Raw genomic sequence first — 16977 nt, 5'->3', positions numbered from 1 at the left:
ACCGACGCAAGTCATGACTCAATGAGAAGTTCACACCAATGATGGGTACACTGATGAACAAATGGAGGCTGGGCAACTGTTTATAAGCAAGGCAGATAATGTGGGTAGCTATTAAGATGTTACAGCATATAATTATGTAATAGAGGCTTTTTAGTACGTTATGCTGTGCACAGTTAAGCTTTCCTCCCCTTTTGCAGTAATTAATAGCTACCGATTTTAATTCTTCATGGACACCAGGAAATGCTGTGAGTATAGTCATCCGATGAATCACTTATTTTTTAAATGATTTTGTGGCATTTCTGTTTTGTTGGATGACTTATGGTGAAGGGACACAGGAGAATAGATTAGTAAAGCAGCATGTGGTGGCTGGCTTTCAACCAAGGGCATTGTGGTTAAGTGGCGTGTGCTCAGCCAACCGACCCACCAGGACACCCCGAGGTAATCTTATTTTGACTGGGGTGTGATTTAAAAGAATTGCCATATCGCCATCTGGTGTGTGAGTGAAACACTTGCATCAGTGCTGCCTGATGCAGTCAGCCATCGATGTACACCTACCATTAAAATAGATTTTCGAAAAGAGAAAATGTGTCTTTTCAAGCCCATCGAGCTACTCTTCTCCAGCATAAGTGTGGTTATGATTTGGATTCATAAATCTAGCGTCACCACTTCAGCATCATTCACAAACACTCCTCATAAAGAGAACACGTCCTGTGTTTCCCAGCATGTGTTACACCTCTCAGAAGCACAGCAGCTACAGCAGCATCCAGCACATATTGTGTGTGTTTTGAATTTAAGAAAATCAACGGTGTCTACTAATAACAGTCTAAAAAAGGGGAATGGGGCAGCAGCGTGGACAGACAGGTATGTATTTGCTGACATAAACAGTGACAATGTCCCTACCTTAAAAGCAGCACCGCTACTGTCCCAGGATGACTCTCCTCCCGTCACATTACCGGCTGGCAGTGACGCGCCCGCGCGTGTGCACGTGTTTGCCGCTGCATGAGTGCCCGCGTGTGCGTTTGGAAAGAGCGGTTCAGATCTGAAGCTCCACTAACAGTGAAAGCAAAAGAAGCTACAGTGGCTTGGCACTCTCACACACACACGCGCACGCACACGCGCGCACACACACTCCCTGAGTCCCGCCCCTGAATGTGCTCACGCTTCCTCTCGCGCTCTCTGCATCTTCCTCCAGTCGTGCTTTAAAATCCCCCCTCCCTGATACTTTTGCTCTCAGTCTGGCTCATACGCAGACATGTGCACACCCCAAAACGTCACACAGGCAACAAAAAAAACACATGACATGCAGGGCAGCTTTCATTTAAATGGACTATGCAAATCTGTTGAGCAGTGATGTGTAAATCATTACATCATAGATGAGCATCCTCTCTGAATAGATTTCTCAAGCAGAGTATACATCGAGGTCCAGCATCCCTGTTTCCTCTGTATCTTTCTGTGTTTGCTCAGTATTACTACTTGCAACTTTCCTCTCGCATCAGATCAAATCTACACTTAAATGTTCCTGGACAGACTTCAGATACAACCATCCTTTTTCTCTCTTTGTCTCTTCTAAATCCCTGGTCAGAGGACTCAAATTGAATCAGCGTGGTGGTTTTAGTGAGGTTGCATCAGCAGCAGGCACTCAATGTATTATGTCGACAGGCGTCCTCTGTTTTAACACTGGAACGGAGGCACAGGACAGAGGAGAGGACAGAAAGAAAGAGACACTAGTGTGCGAAGAGAAAGCAGAAGGTACTCTTTGTTCCACTCTGTTGCCTAGCAACGCTTGCTCACAGTCGGTTTCCATCCTTACTGTAGACGCATTGCTCTCGGATTGAATTGTGGTTTTCACACATGACATGAAGCCCTGAGAGACCGGGGTTCAGGAACAGATGGAAACTGGATTGGGCAGAAACATTCAATGACCCCTTTAAATATGAAAATAGCTGAAGGCAACGTGTCATTTAATGACCCAGCAAGCTGCCATTAGAGCTTATTGTGGCCTGGCCTCAACTTTAAATGTTTGACGTGTGTTTTCAAGAAGTATGCCGTCCTCCTCCTGCCATATGGAATAAAAGTAAAAATACAAACATGTGGGATGGAGTTATTGGTTGAAGATTTCTCTACACCTGCGACACATGTCACATGGTATGTTTTCCACGAAGCTAACAAAATAGATGGGGATGTATTCTTTAATATTTAAAATGGAAAATGTACAAAAATAAGTTATTTGATATTTCACTTCAAGGCCTGAGTTCTTCTAATGGAGCCATTGCAGTCCTTCTGTTTTTGTGGTGTTTTTAATAAAGAATATCAGTCAAGGATAGAAATGCCTATTACAATCTCGTGTTGGTCAGTACATCTAAATCAGGACATGGCATGCCAGTTGCCATCAAAGCTCCCCCAACATTTGTAGTATAGGAAGATTTTTTTAAAACAGCAGAAAGTTGTTAATTTGTTAGGGTCAAATAAGGTAAAAGATTATTGAAAGCAACGTATTTCCAGTCAAAAATACAAAACTCTCAACTTTAAAATTGTAAGACTGGAGGAGCTGGAATGAGATGAATACCGTTCGTCAATAACAATGGTGATCATGCTGAAGTCAAAGTTTGAGTTGTTAAACAAAAATATTACACATCACAATTATTGTCATTACAAAGACCTACATCTGCGTTATATGTGTATTGGAGGAGTTGGTGGTTAAACTCCAACAGGAAGTCCATCATCAAGAGCGGCAGAAAGTCTAAAAGCATCATCAAATGTTGCATCATAATAACGTGTAATGAAGTTCTGGCAGATTAGGTTGAGCAGATGTTCCTTTTTTCTAAGGACAGTCCATAAAAGTGGTGCTTTATCCCCAGATGTCCTCCTGTCAAGGAGATCTGTTTCATGTTGATAACAGGATAATTGAATCATGACTAGGAGTATAAATGTGTATTGGTGGGCAAAGTTCTACTCCTAGTAGTGTTTTCATGTCGGAGCAGTAGTGGCAACACTGGCCTTCAGTATGTGGTACCACAGTACCTTGCCCTTGGTGTGCAGGTGGTGATGCTGTATGTTTCTGGCAGCAATCATGGCCAGCTGTCTTTGGATCGACTGTAACTCCACCTGAGAGCGGCTCAGCAGCTCCTCCATGTTAGCGCCGGACGTGTGATCCTGCATTATCGCCTGCAAAACCCACACAACCAGAGATTAAACACGCTGGAGCCACACTGCAAACCTCACACCTTCATCCAAGCATTCACTTACTCACACACACACACACACACACACATACAAAACCAAAACGTACAACTGAATGTGTACATAAGAAATGTACACACAGACGAACATGCATACACTAGTTTCATATCAAGTACATTGGCATTTTGACGGATTACCAAAGACCTTTTGTATTTGCGTGTTACTGGTTAAGATTTGGACTTTAGTACTGAACTTTTACTCGTACTTTGTTATTCCTGTGCAGCTTCACGTAAATAGCTAGAAAACTCATTGTCATTATCATCTTTACAAATTCTCCAAGTTGACCTGAAAAGAAAATTATTTTAATGTAGCAAACAGAAATGTGAAACTGCACATACAACCATAAACACAGAAAAGAATGCATTGCATATTGCACTAACAAATCTAGCAAGGGGTTTCTTGACACTTACTGTACAATGTCTTCATCTTCTTTCATTTAAAAACACATCACTTGAATGTTAATGCAAGTATACAGTCAATCCCTGACAGCAACAATGTCCAATTAAACAGTGCTGCCCCCTGCATCAATACGTCTACATGCATTTGTAGGTGCTGACTGGTGTGGTTGATACATAAATGAGTGTGTGCCCATGTGCATGTGTACGAGTGTGATCATTGAGTTAGAGTGAGAGTGAGTGAGTGAGATAGAGCGAGAGACTCAGTTACATAAGAGAGGATTACTGTATCACAGCAACACAATGAAAGGGGGGAGCATGGGAAAAACATACGATTTTATCAGTCAGTGCTAAAGCCCCATCTACATACTCTGTTTTTTACCTTTTCACAAACACACACGCACTCACACACACACACACTGTATTCACAGAAACTACCATGCAGTGACACATGGAAGGTTAAGAAGGTTAATGCTGCTTCACGAGATTTGACTTATCTGACTCAACTGCTTCATCATAATAAATACTGAAGCAGCTGATTTCAGTTATCTGTGTTCTGTCGTTTAGACGAGTGCATATCTTTTGTAATAAACAAAAGCAACTGCAGGACAAGATCACAGTATGAAAAAGAATTGTGATAGTCAAACTGTTTTTTTTTTTTGGGGATACTATCAACAAATGGACAAAGAAGAAATACAGGCGATTTGATTTCAACCAGTTTTTTCAAAGAGGTAATAGAAAAACAAATAGTGTCAAATTAATCAGTTCCCTCTTCCCCAGTCTCTCTTGAAGCCTCAGCCAACTGCTCAAACAGCTTCTCTCCGTGCTGACTCACCTTGGACAGCTTCTATTTCCTTGCAGGGGACTGGAGGCGGACAGACAAAACCACAACAACAACAACAACAACAACAACAACACACAAAGCTCAGGAGTCCTGTAGATTTATGCAGAAATGTTCCATCCCACCAAGCCATCTATGAACCTGCATTGGTAAGTCTCACAAATGTATTAAAGTAAGAGGAGGAAGGTGCTGTGCGTGCCTCATTATCCAGGCCTGAATGGGGGTTTTAATTTACCAACTCCCTATTAATTATTCTCTCAGATGAATAGCTCAGATTGATTTCCTGTTATTTCTGTTGTTTTTTAGTATGCCTCCTCCCTCTCAAGAAGACAGTAGAGTATTACTGTTGCGATGCCATGTAGTTAACTCAGCTTTATTATGATCATTATTGTAGTGCATTTAACACTTTAGCGCAAACCCAATTAGTTTGCAAAAGTGGAGTTCAGTTATGAGATTACTGCATTATAAAGTGTGTGTGTGTGTGTGTGTGTGTGTGTGTGTAATGGCTTGTAAATAATGTTGAATGCTCCAAGCTCTGCATGTATCTTGTAATTTCTCTTCAAAGTGGCTGCAACTGAAGAAAAACTTCAGATTGCATATCCTTTAAAAAAGGACAACGTATATCTATAGTATAGGGGGGACTTTATTCTCAGTAATAACTTCGGAAGGTTGTGTTTTACCCATCCAAGTGAGCTCGTCGGTTGCTCCCATCCTCTTCTCACCTTCCCGATTGAGAGTATAGTGGCATGTGTTTGCTTTATAATCCTCAAAAACGAAACGCTTCAAAAAAGAAGAAAAAAAAAACATACAATTTCCATAACGTCAAAAATCACATTGAAAAAAAAATTCTGAAAAAACAGAACGCTGAAACACAGCGTGTCCTCAAACGCGTTTCGCTGCTCCGCTTGTCCGCCTGCGAGCGAGGCTCCGTGTTTGGGACAGCACTCACCCGATATGACTTGCTCTTTTCACACACGTCAGTTATGATTCAGGATTTTCTCTCACGGTGCTCTTGTTCCCATGTGCTGCCTGCTGTTTGACCATATGGCACACTTAACAAGATAATTAAATATTAACTGGCGATGGAAAAGAGCATTTCAGGATAAGTATGACGTCAGCATGACCCCGATACTTCACAAACACACACACACACTCTACCGGAGTGCAATCAACCTGGATAAGTGGAAACACCTGCGGGCCTGTGCGGGGCCTTTAAGGCTGCTTTTGTTTTCTTGGCTACTTCCGGACAGAGAACGAAACAGCCCAGACATTCGTTTTTTTTCAAGGCTGAAATGTTGCTTCTCACCACCGGATAGGTAGAACTATACTACGGATTCCCCTTTTATTATCTCTGGTGTCTACGGTGCTGAAGCCAGGAGGTACTGACATCAACAGTAAAAGTACCATTATGAAGCACTGTAGAGCTGTACTGTTTGTTAGTCTCCAGTCAAGTGAATTGTATTTAAATAGCCACACGTCTCAAATTAGTCTCAAGGGGCTTTATACAATCTGTGCTGAATAGATAGTCGCCATCTTTTGGCCCCGATTCATTTTAACAGAAAAACTCCATGATCATTATTGAGAATCTTGGCCATACAATACTCAAACGTGTACAGACATTTAAATTGGAAAAAAAAACCTTCCGCTTCCCATTAATTTGTAAATCATTTTCTTTTATCAGTCCAAAAAACACAAACCTAGAGATGTATACACCACAAGCTATGGAAAAGTTGTTTTACTGATACACAATAGTTACACATCAATAGTCAGAGATAAACAATAACACAACTCCAGGTTTTAGGCATTTCTGTCATTCTTGCTGCTGCTGTAGCTGGACTCAAAGAAACGTCTGTCCTCACTTCCGGTCCAGGCCAAACGGCTACCTTGAAAATATAAACTGGTCCCAGAAATGTGTAACATGCTAAAAATGCAGGTCGCTCATTTTTCCTTGTTTTAATCCAGACAGAAGTGCTGTCCTAAAACATCTCCCACTCCGTTTAGTAACTGTGTGGCAGTTTCAAACTCCAGTGGGACACTCTTGATCCGAGACTTCTTCAGGTCTCTCTCCATCAGCTGGGGATAAGAACATGGGACGCATTATTCAAGCTACTCAAATTATTGTTTGAGAATAAGAGGAGTAATAACATTTATTAGAGTTACCTTCCATTTAGTAATAGAAAATATTGAGTAACTGTGGAAGTTTCACATTACCTCATATGTTGTTATCTCCAGCACCTCAGTGATGTCCTCCTCTTGTCCGGACAGAGGTGTGTTGATGGACACAGCAGCCTTGGCCACATCTGGATGGTAATGCTTCTGCAATGTCTGCAGGAAAAGAGAAGAAAATAATTGAAAATTAAGTAAGATAGCAAAAGGTATGATATTCCTTCATCTCGTTTTATAATTAAAACCCTTGGCTGACAAGTCATATCTCGATGTCACGATGTATTTGTGAATCCAAAACCATCACATGTGGTACACACCTTAATCTCCCACAAGCTGCTCTCTAAGGCACGGCACTGGGCAGGATCCTCTTCATCCATTAGATATGGGTCCTCCACCGACTCTGTCATTAGAAACAAACATAAATACACATATATATATATATATATATATATATATATATATATATATATATATATATATATAAACAATGCTTCCTTGGATGGTGCATTGCAGGAACATTCTTACAAGCTGTGTTAAGTATAATTAATGGGCAATCTAAAACCCCTGACATTTTTAAACAAATGCAATGACAACCATAAACAGGAGAGTGACTGACGCTCACCATCCTGTGTGCTGGGCTTGTGAATGAGGATTCTGCAGGACGGGTGGCGCCGGATCAGGTTGTAGATGAAGGGCAGCACTAAAAGGAGGGCTGTCGGCGGTGCTGTGAGAGCCAAGCGAGCCAGGCGTTTGGCAAACGCGGCCACTAGGTACACTGGCAAGTGACTGGAGGAAGGCAGAAACACATATGCAGCAAATGTTACAAATGCATTTATCTGCTTTTATTTGTTTATCATGGTCGTACGTTCAGCTTGAATCAGATAATTACATTCTCCTTAGAAACCCACTTTAATTCAGTGGGGCACAACAGTGGCCAACAATCAAAAGGTGTGGTTAACCAGAAAAATGTAGCTGTCGATCACTAATGCAGGATCTGCAGGTCAATTAAAAATACTATTAACTACAACTGACGCCTGTCCGGTGCTCCACAAGGACAGAAGCACACAACTGTAACTGGATAAACTGAGGGTGAAGAAAAGAACATTTAAGTAAAGCATGAATGTTCTTACCTGGAGCTAAGGAAGAGGTTAGCGAGGTGGAAAAAGCGTGCTCTGTACTTCACATGGAAAACAGAAGGCTCAAGCAGATTATACAACTTCTTGTAGAAGTCCGGGTAATCTCTGCAAGCAAGCAAGCACACAACATATAGTACAGTATTTATGCAATAAAAACAAATTGTTCAGTCTACTGTTGTACTTTATAGAATCAGAATGGAGCCTCATGTTTCTTCAACATATTACTGTAATTAATGTCACTAAGTGACCAAATTAATAATTGTATTTGTGTAATACTCACAAGTTGTGTTGATGTATGAGGACAAAAAGCCCATTGAGGGCCAGCAGGCTGATAGCCCCACCTGTTCAACAAAAACATGACAAAATCATGATTACCAGCATATGTAAAAACACCACTGTGGTTATTTTAAAGCAGTTGTTGTCAGCTCACATGACGATGTTAAGAGTATTGTCACTACTGAGCCACACGCATGACTTACCGACTTCATAGGCAGCAGACAAGAAGTCAATCATCAGTGTGGGTTTACTCATGTTGGGCAAAATGGAGTCATGGAGGATCACCAGGATCTTTTTATACATGTTGCTTGGCAACTACAACACAGATATGAGATGGCACAGTGTTATAGATGTGTACAGAGAACACATTTTAATAAAAAACATTTAGATGATTGTGCAATCAACATTTTATGATACCTTATACTTGAGAAAGCCCAGCCACATCCTCTCAAAGGCACGCTTGTGTTCCTGTTATGAAGTACAACATATTAAAATTATATTTGGGAAATAACCAAGTTAAGAAATGTGAACATCCAATTAAAAATATTTTACTTACATTCAGTTTAGCAACTTTCCAGTCCTCATGCTTGGCTAGAAAACAACATCAGTTTAACATTAGACGTATAAGAAATGGCACAAAACTAACAAAAAACACCTCTTCTCCTCAAAGAGAAGAAAGTTACACAACAACATTGCAGCATTGACAACAAGCAGGTCTCACCTTCCTGTTTGATCATAAAGGTGGTGAGCTCTGACTCCTCGCTCGGTACACTGATGTTGGACATGAGGGTGAACACGTTGTTCTGATATACAGGCACCAACGCCTGAGAGGAACAAGACAAACCCACAGCATTCAGAACACCACGTCATATTAACTAAATACAAGAACATGTGACAAGGAAAGTAATAAACAAGTTCAACAACAGCAGATGAACTAAGCACTGAACCGTTCCCCTACCCCTTTGTTTTTGTCCATGACTTTGCCCACATTCTCACGGATGGAGCTCATGACGTAATAGCGGACATCCTCCATCTCAAGGAACTCCTGGAACCTGGAGATCAGCAGGGAGTTGTCTGTTGTTTTGGTCAGCAGTCTGTCCACCACTGCCTGATGATGAAATAATAGGAACAAAAATGGCTTATTTATATTCTTGGCAAACAAATTGGATAAGTAATTGAAGTCACATAGAAGACCAGATAAAGTATATTCATATTCCCACCACGGACAACCCGGTTGTGTGACACAAAATCTTACCTGGATGAGTTCTCTTGGGAAGCTGTAGTGTTCATTCCAGTCCAAGTCCTCGAGGGGATGCTGTCCTTCTCCCGCTGCAAACTTCATGAGGCAGCACAGGGCACTCTCCTGTGTTCAGACAGTCATTATTATTATTTTAAAAACACACAGACAATGCAACATCGGAAAGATAACAACTAAATGATGAATAGCGTTGGCAGACCTGAGCTGGTATGCAATGACAGTAGACAAGATAAAAGCCAGTCAACTACCACTACTAACGTGCATAGAGTTGTACGTTTCACACGACCAAAGAGAACATGGTGTTATTATCAAACAGGATGTTGATTACATGATACCGGTAGAAAAACCCCACGCACAACACACACGTATACCGTCTTTTAAATAAGAACCATGTGGACTTAAGAGAAAAAAACCTTCCTGCACACGTTTAATCATGCATACTCACTTTGATGTGACCCTGTGGCCCCTATTATGTTTTAGTCTTAGGTGAGTGAGTGACTGACGACATTAACAGAACTCATGACTCTTTGTGTGTGTGTGTGTGTGTGTGTGCGTGTGTGTCCCATTGAGGCGTCCAGTCCACTCACCTTCACACAATGAAGCTCATGGTTGAGGTGCTCGAGCAGCATCTCCACACAGCTGTTGTATCGGTGTCTCATGAACATGCTGTACTTCTCGTCAGCACTGCGGCTCCCTGAACCAGAACACATACAGACAAACATGACTACTGTACGACCCAGTGAGGCTTTGTCACCATGTTCTTGTCTGATGTAGAGCAACGTTTCTTTGATACGTTTACACAAATGTATGTTGTTGTATAAAACCCATTTGAGTCGGTTTCATTTGATAATAATAATGTACTATTATTATTAACCCGTGTAACGCTACTCACCACTCAACGCCTCGTCCTCTGCGGGCAGTTTCCCCAAAAATAGTTCATTTTTCTCCAACAAGGTGGTGAACAGTTTGCTGCAAGCATTGACCGCATTGACAACATCTTTCTCTTTTCTTGACTGCAAACGGACATGGAGAATACAAACATGTGTCGTGTTAGTAACCAAAAGAAGAGCACGTTCGCGTCCTGCGTGGTGTCAATAAAGCTGGCTAACCAGCATGGTTGGGTCCTAAAACAGAGTAACTTAGTTGCGGCTATTTACCTCAAGGAACTCGAGGATGTCGAAAACGTCGTTGGCATTTTTTCTGCTCTCAAGTACATTTTCAACTTTGGTATTTAGGTCAATTTTAGCCTTTTTTCCACTTTGTTCTGGTGTTTTCGCTGAAATCACGTTGCGTTTTTTGGCCGGCGCCATGATTACCGGTGATGCTACATTCAAGTTACTTTAAGAATATAAAGAAAACCAATACTACAAACACCCTGGCACTTATCTGGGAACATCCTAGAAATGTTGTTTATGAATAATTTAAAAATAGTTACAGCAACGTCTGTTAAATATCATTACATAAGGATTTACGTAATATACTATATATTTTTTTGTTTTCAATCTTTCACGACTTTCAGGCATGGACAGGCGGCAAACACATTTGAGATGGGAGTTCTACTTTCCTTCATTTTCCAAAGGTTAGTGAATGCAACATCAGTCCTGAACACTCAACTGTTGTGTCGCCTCCTAGTGGCTGGAGGGTTAAGTTTTTTACAAACTAATCTAATCACTGCTCGGGTAAAGATGAACGACACTTTATCAAAAATGTACTGTGACACAACTGAGTTCTGTCGACACGTTACTTTTACAATCAATAAATGATTAATGATAAATATACAGTAACTATGATATAATAAAATAGATGATGTCCCATGTGTAAACATCAGCACTGGTCCTGCAGCTGTGAAATAGTAGCTATATGTTGAATTTCCTAGTTCAATACATGCTAGTGAAAAATTGACAACAAAATATTATTATTAATTATTTTAATCAGCACAATCTAAGGTTTGTATCAGGGGGATCTTACCAATGCTAATTGGTATATCATTTTCCACCAAAATCATTAACTGGCTTTACAAATTTATAGACAGTGAGCCAGATAAATAACCGATGACTAAGATCTCTTATAGAGATTTTATTTTTAGACACTTGATATAGCCAACTGTGTTGAACGCTCATATTTGCTACAGCTGATCTACGAAACACATTATTTCTGTGCAAGCTGGACAGTGGATTGTGTCCCCAATCTCATAATTGAGGTGAGGTACACATGAGTATTGCAAAGCAAATAAATCCAAACCTATCCTTAAGAGTCAAACAGCTTAATGGAGCTGAGGCACAAGTAGAGGGCATTAGCATTTGATCCAGGGATACATTAACATCAGGTACAATAAAGAACAGAGACTTTTATTGTTTTGTTTGTTTAATAATATTTGTATGAGAGAAGAATTTAATATCACAAAAAAAATCCAATCTTCCAATAAAAAGAAAGCTAATTCCCAATAAAAGAGAGAATACTTTGTTCTGAAAACATCTCTTCTTTCAGCTGGCAGGGTGACTTAATCAGAGTCATTTCCTAAATCTGCAGTGTCCTGGGGGAAAAGGAGAACAATGACCAACATTATTTATTTTAAACATCAAATATCGTGGTTTTAAGTAAATAGTATTACTCTGACGGCTTCCAGATACCTCTTTCTGGTCCTTATTGTCTTGCGTTTCAGCAGCTGTGGCTGTAGCTTTAAAGTCATGGATAGGAAGTGTGGACATCCAGCTGACCATGGAGCCCTCCTGACACTCTGTCTCAACAATGGTGGGGTAGATGTGAGCCTCTTTGAAGGCCTTGATGGTCTCCTCCTCGCCGTCCCAATCCAGCCGCTCGTGCAGCCCGTCCCCTCCGAATCGCTTGTTGTACCGGTCAAAGTGAACCTTTTCCAGGACCAAGCCCAGCCCTGGAGCTTTGGGAACGTCCACCTTATCGTGACCCCAGCTGCGCTCAATCACTTCCTCTTTCGCGTAGCCCTTTGTCACCGCAATCACCAGGCCGATCATCTTCCGGATTTGGTGCAGCATAAAGCTTTGGCCTCGTACGGTGATCACCGCAAACTGTATATTGCCGTTGATGAAAGGCTCTCCACAAGACATCTCTGTGATATAGCGGCGGGCACTGGGGTCATTTGGAGCCTTCTGAGAAGTGAAGTTGTGGAAGTTATGGGTGCCTTTGTAGAGAGAAAACAGACAGTTCACCTGCTGAAGTGTCTCTGGCTTGAGACGGAAGGCTGCTATAGCGCCAGTGTCATAGTCTTTTAGGGAAAAGGCCACTGTTGGAAGCATATAAGCGTATGTCCGAGCATCACAGTTGTTTTTGGAATTGAAACCTTGGGTCACCCGTTTAAGTCCTGTTGGGACAAAACATAATTTTTTTTAAAATGACAAAATATTAAAACAATCTCAAACCCCCCCCCCCCCCCCCCCCAAAAAAGAAAAAGATATTAGAACCCATGTCTCACCGAGCACTTTGATCTGTGGGGGCAGATGCTCATTGATTTTTTCAACAGTGTCTTCGATCAACCGCAGCTTTAGAGACACGACTTGGCCAGCAGCAGACACGCCCTAAACAAACACCAAAAATAATGAAGTATGCAAACTCATATCGTGGGTGTATATTAGTGAATATTTAATTTAGAATTGTCTTGTTGGCCTTGTGCCGTGATAAGTACTCCTTCTGCGATACCTGCACATACTCCCACCTTATCTGTTCTGGCACATCTTTGGAAAGACATCTTTTTCATCTCATCGCCATGGTTTTCAGGAATACAAGTTGATTTAATGAGCGCATTGACCAGCTCATCTTCGATGGTCCTAAACTGAGAGGTTCCGGGATTTCTCTATCTCACACACACACACACACACACACACACACACACACACACACACACACACACACACACTTAGCAAGACGTGAACAGATAAAGAGCCTGGGGAGGAGAATCAGCTACAGTACCAACCTGCATGCCATAGTATCCCTTTCCAGAGTAGGCCACGAGGAGGACAACTTTCTTTTTGGGATATTTCTTTTCATCGTCGGCATGTTCCCCTTCCGCTTTTAACTTTGTTGTAGCCTGCACGTCGGCATGTTCCCCTTCCGATTTTAACTTTTTTGAAGCCTGCACCGTCTCCTTCTCAGCCGAGTCCTCATTTTCCTCATTGGCTCTTTTCAGCAGCTTGGCCGTCTGCTCATCTCTGGATGCTTCACTCATCGTGCTGAACACCTCACGAGGGCCACCTGGGGAGACATAACCCTTGATAAGGATGCCCTGGTACGCTATCCCCATTCAGCTCATGTTCTGTGACGAAGGATGCCATTACTTGTTGCACAAATATAAACAAAGTAAGGAAACAAGTCCTGCGAGCAGAAAGGGTCATTTAATAAAAACAGGAGCACACACACTCGCAGGTTGCCCACTAAATGCATTCGACCGGCACGTTGTTTTTGGCACGTTAGCTTACCGTTTCTTCCTAAGGTCAGTCTGTTAACTAAGGCACTGAACAGCGATCGGGTTTTAAACATGTCACGCTAAGCCATCGCGCAGCTAAAGGATGCAGACTGGCACGCCAGCTTAACTCCGGAAGCTAACGCGGAGCAGAATATTCAGAAACGACCAACTTCCGTTGACGAAATACAAAGTATCCTAAAGACGTATGCTCATTGCAGAGTTCATGAATAAATATAAATATATGTAAATATAATGCAAACTGTAGCGGTATCTACGAGTGCTGTAATTGAAGTAGATGCGGCAACATAAACACATGGCCAATGTTAACTTTGACCCCGGAGGTAAATATCGCGAGACTCGCCTGGTTCTCGCTTTTGAATACGTCATATTAGTACTTTAAGACATTTATTTAAAATATATATTTTGTAATAATGTAATAACAAAAACTAAAAAAAAGATCTTAAATGTAGCATCTCGGCAGACGAAATGTAATGATCCTCTTTGATTGCTGTTGTCGCAGTTTATTTTTAAATCATATGGTTTACATATGCATTTACAGTTTACATCCACTTATATGGAATATTCAAACCTTGAAATTCAACTGTTGGATGTGGTCTTTTATTAGGTCTCTTAATGTAGGCAAGTGATGAGTCTAGGTCTAACTTCTGGACCGCTTTTATAATGTTTTTAAATTTAATAATAATGTTTTTATGTATTTAGGTTTGGAAGAAAACCAGGGAAGAAGTACACTGTAGCCATATAGCTTACAGAGAATTCAGATATAAATCCACATGTACTTATATTTTTGTCCACTTGAGTGCAGCAAAATCCAATGAGTGGAGGAGTATTCCAGCTGTATGAGAACATATATATTAAAAGTGTTTTTTTTAGGTTATGGTTTGCAATTGTGTAACTTTCCTAAAAAATATCATGTTGTTATCCATAAAAAACAACATGAGATATAGAAAAATGAAATAAAAATGAAAAAAATAATCTTTATATTGTAGGTTAGACTACAACGTATCTTGTTATAGGGTAATACTCAATGCCTTTTTGTATAGACTGGCTGCTTGTGTCAGGTTTACAAGGACTCACCTTTCCTCATATCACTATAATAACATAACTTAATTATTGATATATTTTGGGTTATTGTATTAACCAACTATATGATCCAAAGCATAATCCATACAAAGAAGTCTTAGTCAATATTGGTTTACATTAGCGAATCATCTTAATTTGCTATGACTCATAATGCCTGTGAGTAAAGGCTAAAAGCAAATTATAGTTGCAATGGGATTCAGCATTCCCTGAGGAGAGAGTGTGTGTGGCTTTCCCAAGGACAGCACTACAATGAGGGATTGTGGTTGTCAAGAGGTTCAACATTTAACCCTTTCATCTTGGGATGGCCATATAATGTCCACTTGCACTTTTTAAAAGCACCTTATAAGGTGATCAATCTGCTGAAAACACAAAGGCAAACATAGACATGCAATGGGAAAAGGACCCTGTTTGACACAAGCCCAACTCACACGACATGTGCCAAATTTAGAAAGTTACTTACTGATGATTCTGTATGTTAAACAGTGATTATTCAAGACTGGTAATGCAGCTATTAGGCTTTGCTGGATCAAAAGCACAGTTTATGTATATTTTAGTTGAGTTATCATTGCTTATCATTGCCTGTAGCCATAAGAGCATGGGTGAGTGTCAAGTCCCAAACATGTAAAAGATCTGCACTGAATTCACAGAGAACCTGTTTCATGTGGCAACCCAGATGTCTTAAAATAATCCCAAATATAAGGTTCAAATTACAAAATAGTCTCATAACTTGGTGGACAAAAAGCATTTATTTTATTTTTTTGTATTTTCATGATCATGAAACCTTGTGTGAAGCGTGTCTTTTGCAAATTAGCACAAAGTTAAATGTTTTAACCTTAGTGTCCTGAAATGTCTAATCTGTCAAGTCTGAAAGAAATGGGATTAATAAGAAAGAGTCTCCAGCCTCCAAAGAGAGTGAACTGGCTTCACAGTGAGCCCTGGTGTGTCCTGGCCAAAGTCGGTAGTTGCAAGAAAACAGCCACAGCTGAACCTCGATCGGTTTGACCTGCAACTCAATGCCTCTGCACTGCCAGCACATATAAAACAACGTAACTATTCAAAAATCGGACTCTATTTTTTTATATTGAAGTCTGAATAGTTCCCCCCAGTGATTACTTAAGTACATTTTGCACAATGCAATGCAATGAATTCTTAATTAATGTCACAGCTAATGCAATATTATGTTGTTTTGGATTTCTAGCACGTGTTTCCAATTATATATCAATCCATTGAGAAATTAAATATTACACATTTGATTGTATTTGTACTTTTGGGAGTTTGGAAAAAAAATCACAAACATTCTTATAAATCGTCAGTATTTTTTTGTTTTTAAAGCATTACAACTGATATTTTTGCAGTGAAAAAAACAACAACTTGTCTTTTAAGACATATACTGTATATATATATATATATATATATATATATATATATATATATGTTACAGTAAGTTGTTCCTTATTCAATCAAAACATCTGAGAGAGCCTAGCTCTCATTCACTCATTGTATTTAATGTTGTATTAGGCGGTCCCAACTGTGAACAACTGTCACTGTGGCTGCAACAATGTCGTCTTTCCTTGCCATTGAGCAGGAGTATGATTTTGGTAGCACACATTAATTGTGAACTGTGAAGCACACAGTCTTAAAATAACTTGCCTTTCAAATAGAAAGCAGATACTGTTTGTTGGCTGCAAAAGACAGAAAGCATCTCACACATGAGCTATATTGATTTATTTCGGATTTTTAAGGATTACTTTTCTTACGGTCAGTATTACAGGCAACTGAGAAACATCTGGATAAAGCATTTCGGATTGCTTTCAATGTACAGTAGGACATATTTTGTTCTTCTTAAAACCAGGGAGGAAAATACACATGTCACTACCCAATTTGACTCCATGGTATCATGTCAGACCCTGATATGCCTATAGCCTACCTTCTTTTTGACACTATGATAAAGCCCACAGAGCAAATGGTGTATGTTATTATAATGTTAATTCCCCCCCAAAAAATATACTCGGCTGTTCAGAAACCAGCTGGGCTGATATTTGGAAAATTTCGCGGAAAATATCAAAAACACAAATGTAGCGTTGATTGCCTCGATCCCAAGCGCCGTCGTCGTGGGGGTGGAGCAGAGC

The 16977-nt window shown here is 40.4% G+C and overlaps 2 protein-coding genes across 2 annotated transcripts; both read right to left on the bottom strand.

Annotated features, from left to right (window-relative positions):
* Nucleotides 1-6128: 6128 nt before the first annotated feature.
* On the bottom strand, nt 6129-10662 carry noc4l (nucleolar complex associated 4 homolog). The gene is made up of 15 exons (XM_034546820.1): nt 10470-10662; nt 10205-10325; nt 9900-10006; nt 9310-9417; nt 9013-9162; nt 8776-8878; nt 8611-8645; nt 8472-8522; nt 8258-8369; nt 8059-8119; nt 7773-7883; nt 7265-7428; nt 6960-7042; nt 6688-6801; nt 6129-6549 (listed from the first exon to the last, which is right to left on the bottom strand). Exons 1-15 carry the CDS (start codon nt 10620-10622, stop codon nt 6430-6432), a joined length of 1593 nt encoding a protein of 530 aa, XP_034402711.1. The 5' UTR covers nt 10623-10662; the 3' UTR covers nt 6129-6429.
* Nucleotides 10663-11664: 1002 nt separating this feature from the next.
* Nucleotides 11665-14089, bottom strand: pus1 (pseudouridine synthase 1). Its single transcript, XM_034546770.1, has 6 exons — nt 13761-14089; nt 13259-13536; nt 13001-13138; nt 12761-12863; nt 11943-12649; nt 11665-11845 (listed from the first exon to the last, which is right to left on the bottom strand). The coding sequence occupies exons 1-6, from the start codon at nt 13819-13821 to the stop codon at nt 11813-11815; spliced, it is 1320 nt and encodes a 439-aa protein (XP_034402661.1). The 5' UTR covers nt 13822-14089; the 3' UTR covers nt 11665-11812.
* Nucleotides 14090-16977: the final 2888 nt, after the last annotated feature.

Source organism: Cyclopterus lumpus, chromosome 12 (genome assembly GCF_009769545.1).
Source record: "Cyclopterus lumpus isolate fCycLum1 chromosome 12, fCycLum1.pri, whole genome shotgun sequence".
Classification (NCBI taxonomy): Eukaryota; Metazoa; Chordata; class Actinopteri; order Perciformes; family Cyclopteridae; genus Cyclopterus; species Cyclopterus lumpus.
Note: the sequence above shows the minus strand (reverse complement) of the source record. Positions and strands in the feature narration are given on the sequence as shown.

Coding starts and splice junctions, on each gene's coding strand:
- noc4l (XM_034546820.1), bottom strand. CDS start 10,622: ATGGCGCCGGCCAAAAAACGCAACGTGATTTCAGCGAAAACACCAGAA. Junction 8,646..8,775: donor CTTTATGATCAAACAGGAAG/GTGAGACCTGCT, acceptor GTTGTTTTCTAG/CCAAGCATGAGGACTGGAAA. Junction 6,550..6,687: donor TGGAGATAACAACATATGAG/GTAATGTGAAAC, acceptor TCTTATCCCCAG/CTGATGGAGAGAGACCTGAA.
- pus1 (XM_034546770.1), bottom strand. CDS start 13,821: ATGTTTAAAACCCGATCGCTGTTCAGTGCCTTAGTTAACAGACTGACC. Junction 13,537..13,760: donor ACTGACCTTAGGAAGAAACG/GTAAGCTAACGT, acceptor ATGTCTCCCCAG/GTGGCCCTCGTGAGGTGTTC. Junction 11,846..11,942: donor ACAATAAGGACCAGAAAGAG/GTATCTGGAAGC, acceptor CTTTTCCCCCAG/GACACTGCAGATTTAGGAAA.